Source organism: Carlito syrichta, unplaced genomic scaffold, assembly GCF_000164805.1.
Source record: "Carlito syrichta isolate Samal-C Ts95f unplaced genomic scaffold, Tarsius_syrichta-2.0.1 Scaffold307152, whole genome shotgun sequence".
In the NCBI taxonomy this organism is placed as follows: Eukaryota; Metazoa; Chordata; class Mammalia; order Primates; family Tarsiidae; genus Carlito; species Carlito syrichta.
Window position 1 is genome coordinate 97,004 of NW_007251248.1, and position 7,199 is coordinate 104,202.

Genomic DNA, 7,199 nt, shown 5'->3' on the forward strand with positions numbered 1-7,199 from the left:
GCTCCCCACCCCCAGCATCCCCACCCGAGGGCCCCGACCCGCCACGTACGCGGAGGTGATGGCGCGGTAGCGCTCCTGGCCGGCGGTGTCCCAGATCTGCGCCTTGATGGTCTTGCCGTCCACCTGGATGCTGCGCGTGGCGAACTCCACGCCGATGGTGCTCTTGCTCTCCAGGTTGAACTCGTTGCGGGTGAAGCGTGACAGCAGGTTGCTCTTGCCCACGCCCGAGTCCCCGATGAGCACCACTGGGTGGGAGGGAGTCTGGTGAGGACCCGTGAGCGCCGCGCCCCGCCCTGGCCTCTCCCAGGACCTCCGAAGGACCCCTGGGCACTGCACAAAGTGGCTGCTCACCATCCGGGGCGGGAGCTGCCTGAGCCGGCGCCTGTGCAGGCACCGTGTTAACCGGGGCAGGAGCGGAGAGAGGCTCTGACCTTCCAGAAACAGCCACTGCGGCCGGCACAGCACCGGCCTGATCCTCAGCACAGGGCTGTCCCAGCTGGGCACAGGGACCCAGGCATCCCGGCAGGCAGGGCCGCGGCTCAAGACCCAGCAGTCCCTGAGCCTCCCTCCACCTACAGCCAGGTATGACTCGAGAACACTAGGAGCTAGGTGACCTTGGGCGAGTCACTCAACCTCTCTGGGTCACCTTTTCCAAACGTGTGAACATGGAGGTAGTCACAGGAGCTGTCTCAGGAGGAGGAAATGAGAACCGACACGGCCGGGCCCCAGCCAGCACGTAGCCAGCAAAAAGGGACAGCAAGCAGCTGTCATTGCTATTGTCATGGTGGGGGTCAGGGCATGGGAAGGGCCACTGCTCTGCCAGGTTCTTCCCTAGGAGGGTCCATTTCTGGTACGCAAGTAACAGGAAATGAGAAGCCACTGACGGAGGGGCCGTCCACCACCCGTGCTCCCACCCACCCGTCCAGCTGCCCCAGGCAAACTCGCATTCTGGCCCGGAAGGTCCCGTGAGGATCAGGACACGCCCTCTGGATGCGAGAGCGCCAGGGGCCAGGCCACCTCCCGCCACCCCTGCTCCCAGGTCCCAGCTGTCCCAGGCTCTGGGGTGGGGCCTTGTGAGACTGCTCAGAAGGGGTCTGCCCGGGAGGTGTGGACGCAGGTGTGTATACACATGCAGTCACATGCTTATAGCACAGAGGAAACCACCAGATGGCCCAGCCAGAAGTCCCATAGGCCCCAGCTGTGGGCCTCGGGCACTGGCACCTGAGGCTGGGCTGCCCAGTGGCTTGGTCACATGAAGCCCTGAGGACTTGGTTCCCTCTACCCAGGCAGAGCCCTGGCTGACAGGGAAGACCCCTGGAGTCCCTCCCACCTGGGGCTCCCCGGTGAGGGAGCAGGGCCTGGAGCCCACCAGGCAGCCCTCCCCTCCACTGCCCTCTCCAGACCACGCTGCAGGCCGTGCCCACGCGCTGGGAGTCCTCCCTCTAGAGAAGACTGTCTCCTGTCTCCACCACCTGCTCCCAGCACTGCCCGGCTCTCTACTCTGGACCCCTATGCCCCAGGGGGCTGTCTCCACTCGCTGACTCCCCCCACATGCCCCCCAGGCTGTCAAGAACCCGAGGGGAGCATGCTCCTGCCCCTCTGATGGCCTCAGCCCCCCAGGCCCGCCAGCAGCTGCCTGGTGCCCATCCCCCTCAGTACTCTCCTCCCTCCTTCATGGACCCCAGACCCCTTTTCCCGCTGCTCTTGTCCAGTATCCCCTGCACAACCCCCTCCATCTGCTAACATCAGGAACCCCAGGATAGGCCTCTGTCCACACCCATCTGACCCCCTCTAGGCCCATGGCTGCCAACATTGTGTAGAGGCTGAAAACTCCTACGTGAACCTCTCCCCAGAAGCCCCAACTGACCTGCCCACTGCCTCCTCCACGTCTCCTCGGGGACCACAGGCTCCTGAAGCCCAGCACAGCAGAACTGAGCTCCCCGTCGCTCCCCAATACTGCTCTGACCCCCACGTGACTTCCCCATCTCGGTTGACAGAAGCTTGGTCCTTCTGGTGCTCAAGCCCAACCCGGAGTCACCCCGGACTCCTTTGTCCCCCACCCCAGAGACAATCCGTCAGCCCCTTCCTAACAGATCTGGAGAAGGGAGAATGGGGGTACCCTGGGGGCTGGTCACGTTCTGTTTCTTGATCCATGTGTGGGTTCAGTTGAAAATTCACAAGCTATACTCCTACACGTAGTGCACAGCCTGAGTGTGATTCTTTTTTTTTTTTTTTTGGAGTCGAGATCTCACTCAGTTGCCCAGGCTGGAGTGCAGTGGCATGATCACGGCTTCAACCTTCTGGCTCAGGCGATCCTTCTGCCTCAGTCTCCCGAGTAGTTGGGACTACAGGTACGCACCACCACGCCCGTCTAATTTCTTGATTTTTTTTTTTTTTTTTTGGAGTTGGAGTCTCATTCTGTCACCCAAGCTGGAGGGCAGTGGCACGTTCCTGGCCACCACAGCCTCGACCTGCTGGGCTCCAGCAATCCTTCCACTCAGCCTTCCAAGTAGTTGCAACTACAGGCACACACAACCATGCCCGGCTGCTTTTTTGATTTATTGCAGAGACGAGGTCTCGCCCAGGCTCATCTCGAACTCATGGGCTCAAGGGATCCTCCCACCTCAGCCTCCCAAAATGCTGGGATGACAGGTCTGAGCCACCACGCTCAGCCTCTTGAATGCGATTCTTTGGTGAGAAGTTGTGTGGTGTCCGTGTGCCCAGATCCCTGCCACTTCTTACCCCCTTCCTCGCCCACCCTGGGCGTGCCAGCACCCTATCTCCCTGGTTACCACGCCAGCCACCGTGGTGTCCCTGTGGTCTCTCATTCACAACCAAGAGCCTGCTCTCCCTGCAGCCGCCGCCAGAGAGCACCAGGGAGCACCTGCGTTTGCTCCTGTCCCTCTCGTGCCCACAGCCCTGCATGGCTCCCAGCTCCCTTAGAGGAAAAGCCCAAGTTCTCTCCGCTGCCCATGAGGCCCTGCCCGACCTGGCCCTGTCACCCTGTGCCCTCCCTTCCCCTTGCTTACTCTGCTGCAGCCACAGGGGCCTCCTCACTGTACCTCCAACATGCCAGTTACGGCCCAGCCCCGGGGCCGCTGCAGGGGCAATCCCTGATGCCTGGCATGCTCTTCCTGAGACTCAGGCCTGGCTCCTGCCCTCCACTCCCTCGTGTGGCCCCTCAGATGCCACCTGGCCGAGCAGGCCCTCCCTGCCATCCTTCCAAGACCCTCCTCCCCGCGGTGTTCCCGATCCACCCCTACCTCACACTCCAGCCACCTTCTTACTCGCCCAGCTTCACGTATTTATTTTTGCTAGTCTGCTCAAGGGTAGGAAACGGGCCCCGGCATAGCACCCAGCACACACACACGCCACAGCAGCTGGCGGCGCCTCCCAGGTCCACCCCTCCACTCCTTCCCGCCAGCTGGAGGATGCCCCGGTCACCACCCTTGGGCCACAGGTGGGTGGGGATCAGGCAGCCTCCACGACCCAGCCTAGCCCTCCTGTGGCTGGCTGCCTCAGAGCCAAGAATAACAAGAACAAGAACAAAGAATCTGTTCTGAGAAAACGCTAGGTGGGCTTCACTTCAGGGAAGCCTCACACAGCCCATTTGACAGATGAGGAAACGGAGGCTTTGATGGCACATCGGGGAGGGACAGAGCAGGGCTCTGAGCCTGCGTATACCTGCAGCCTTGCCCCTACCTCCCCACTGTGCCCGCCACGCACGCAGTGACTTGTCAGGGTCATCCGCCTGGGAAGTGGTCCAGACAGGATTTTTTTTTTCTGAAAGTAGAATTTGGCCAGACGCTGTGGTTCAGCCTGCAATCCCAGCACTCTGGGAGGATGAGGCGAGAGGGTTGCCTGAGCCCAGGGGTTCGAGACCAGCCTGGGCAACTTGGTGAGACCTCGTCTCTACAATAAACCAAAAAATTAGCCGGGCGTGATAGTGTGTGCCTGTGGTTCCCACTATGAGGAAGGCTGAGGTGGAAGGATCGCTTGAGCCCAGCAGGTTGAGGTGGCAGTGGCTGTGAGCATGCCATTGCCCTCTAAGCCTGGGTGACAGAGTGAGACTCCAACTCAAAAAAAAAAAAGAAAGTAGGATTTGTTAAGAAGACAGAAAAGGGTGGAGTGTGGTGGCTCAAGCCTGTAATCCCAGCACATTGGGAGGCCAAGGTGAGTGGACTGTCTGAGCCCATACGTTCAAAAACATCCTGGGCAATTTGGCAAGACCTCATCTCTACAATAAATTTTTAAAACTTAGCCAGGAGTGGTAGAGTGTGTCTGTAGTTCTGGCTACTTGGAAGGCTGAGACAGAAGGATCACCTGAGCCCAGCGGGTCGACACTGAGGTGGCCGTGAGCATGCCACTGCACTCCAGCCTGGGCGACAGAGTGAGATTCCAACTCAAAAAAAAAAAAAAAAAAAGACGAAAAGCTCCCACAGTGGGGGGGGGACCCGAAAGAGGTTGTCCTGGACAGGATTTGAACCCAGGTCTTCTACATGAAGGACCTGAGTTCTTTTCCTCTCATTTTACTTCTTCACCTGCTGTCCTTCCCTGACTCCTGAACGTGTGGCTCAGGGATCTTGGTTCCACCTCAGGTGGGACAATTGGCGCCAGGAATCACAGCCGGCTGGCTTCTCCAGTTCCAACCACCTGGAGCATCCTGTCCTCCTGGGGCAGCTGGCAAACTCCTATTCACCCTTCAAAATCCCCCAGAGGCCGGGCTCGGTGGCTCACGCCTGTCATTCCAGCACTTTGGGAGGCCAAAGCGGAAGAATTATTTGAGCCCAGGAGTTTAAGACCAGCCTGGGCAACATAGCAAGATTTCATCTCTACCAAAAAATTATCAGCCAACTAGTAAAACAACCAAAAACTGACCTCTCAGTTGGTTCAGGCCTCTTTTCAGTCCCAAGATCATTGCCTGGCCTGGCCTATATAACAACAAGGCCAGCATCCTCTCATGACACTGTGGGTGCCTATGCCAAACTGCCAAGTGGATTTCAGAGAAGAGGTGGAGCAGACATGGGCGTGCGGCCCAGGACCGGGGCCTCCCACCCATGCTGGCGGGGCCAGGCTAGACTGAGCATGAGAACCTGTCCACACTGCAAACCACTCACTTCCTTCCATGGCAGCTGCTGGCCAAGACCAGGGAGGTCCACACTCAGCTCTCACGTCCTCAGGTAGACCCCACTCCCTTCCCAGCCTTGCCTAGCTGTCCAGCCACGGGAGTCCCCGGGCCCCATCAGTTCCACCCCGGCCTGGTCAGCATCTCTGGCCAGGCGGGGTCCTAATGTTTCACAGGCCTGAGCTGATCACGTGCTCAGGACAGGGACCCACGTAGAGATTATGATCCCCACTGGACAGCTGGGGACACTCAGCCCCGGCTAATCAAGCTCCAGGCCAGCCAGTTGCTGCCCAGGTGAATGGGGGAAGGCCATGCTGCCAGGCCCGTCCATGGCACTGGATGCCTGATGCAGAGAGGTAGCCAGCGGGGCAGCAGCCGGGCTGGTCCCGTCCGCAGGCTGGGCATGAACGTGGCATTGTCGATGGCACAAACAATCTGTTGTCTGGGGAAACAAAGGGCCCTTGAGGACACTGCGCCCAGCCTTTCCACAGAAGTTGGTGGCCCCACTGGCAGGGCAACGGCTCCCCTGGGCATGCACTTGGCTTGCGGACCAGGCAGGCCCTGCTGGCAGATACTAGAAGCTGCACCTCTCAGAAGCCCTGGCCTGTGATAGTATGCCATCCGGGCTCCCCTGCCCCTGCCCCTCCTGGGAAGCTAGCCAAACTACCCCAGGCCCCAGGGATGGGAACTGGGGGGCACTCTTGTTCTCTGAGAGAGGCGTCCAGGGCCAGGCCCCAGGAGGGACCCCTACTATAGATAGGGACCAGACAGCAACCAGACAGTAGGCCTGATGGGGGCCGCCTGGACTGGAGGGCTGGGAGCCACCTAGAGAATCTCAGCAGAGAGGGGGGATCCCGGAGCTGGCCCATTCCCTGGGACCCAGCCGCCATGCTGACCTCAAGCAGGGGAGGACACGGCCCAGAGGATGGGGCCTGGGGCCACCAAGGCCAGTTTCCCACCAGACCCCATACTCCAGGGCCAGGTGAGCACTAGGATGGCCTTGCAGCCCTTGGGGACACAGCTCTCCCAAAGTGGACCCCACAGCTCAGTGCCCATCAGAGAAGTCAGGGTGTCCCAGGACTCGATCCCAGGCTGGGCAAATGGCCCATGTCAAAAGGATAAAATGTTAGGAGGAGAAATGTGAGATCTATAATTAGGAACAAAGAAACACCCTCATTCCTGGGGGCGGAGGGGAGCATCCAGGGAGGAAAACAAACAGCACATGGGGGATCACCCAGGGGATTGGCCGGCCTTGGCCGCTGAGGTCAAGGGAACCAGTGTGTGGTGTGGCCGCCAAGAAAAACAAGGCTGCGTTAGAGGATCAGATAGGCACTACCAAAGTCCTGAGCAAAGAGAGGTGGCCCTTCCATGCCAGTGGAAGACCAGAGGAGCTAGGGACAGGGATGGGAAAGAGGAGTGTGCCAGCTAGGTACAGGGTGGGAACAGGAGGATCGATGTCCCCTCTGACTGCTGGAGGGTCTCCCACAGGTGACAAAGCCAGAGTCACATAGTGATGTCAACGCTGGTTAACACTTCTGGTCCAACTGTATCTTGGATGTCTTTCCGCGGCTTGGTCCTTGCTGGCCCAGGCCAGAGCCTCTTAAGGTCTGGGGGTCACCAGTTCCCTCCCCTCTTCTTTTTTTAATTTAGAGAAAAGGTCTCATTGCCCAGGCTAGTCTCAAACTCTTAGCGCCAAGTGGTCCTCCCACCTCTGCCTCCCGAAGTGCTGGGAGTGTAGGTGTGAGCCACTGCTCCCGAGCTTTTTTTGTTTTCTTGTTTTAGAGAAAGGATCTGGCTCTGTTGCCCAGGCTGGAGTGCAGTGGCTTGATCACAGCTCACTGCAGCCTCAAACTCCTGGCCCAAAATGATCTTCCCATCTTAGCCTTTTGAGTAGCTAGGACTATAGCTGTGTGTCACAATGCCTAACTCTTTTTTTTTTTTTTTGAAAGCAGGATTTATGGAGAGGACAGAAAAGCTCCAGCCAAGCTTGGTGGCTCAGCCTGTAATCCCGTGCTTTGGGAGGCTGAGGTGAGTGGATTGCCTGAGCCCGCAGGTTCAAGACCCGCCTGGGCAA

The 7,199-nt window shown here is 59.1% G+C and overlaps 1 protein-coding gene across 1 annotated transcript in view; it reads right to left on the reverse strand.

The window, feature by feature from the left end:
• RAB11B (RAB11B, member RAS oncogene family) overlaps nucleotides 1-7,199 on the reverse strand; it is a 12,747-nt gene that overhangs the window by 2,365 nt on the left and 3,183 nt on the right. The window contains exon 2 of the mRNA XM_008063940.2: nucleotides 50-245. Within this exon, the coding sequence (XP_008062131.1) occupies nucleotides 50-245 (196 nt within the window). The remainder of the gene's footprint in view (nucleotides 1-49; nucleotides 246-7,199) is intronic.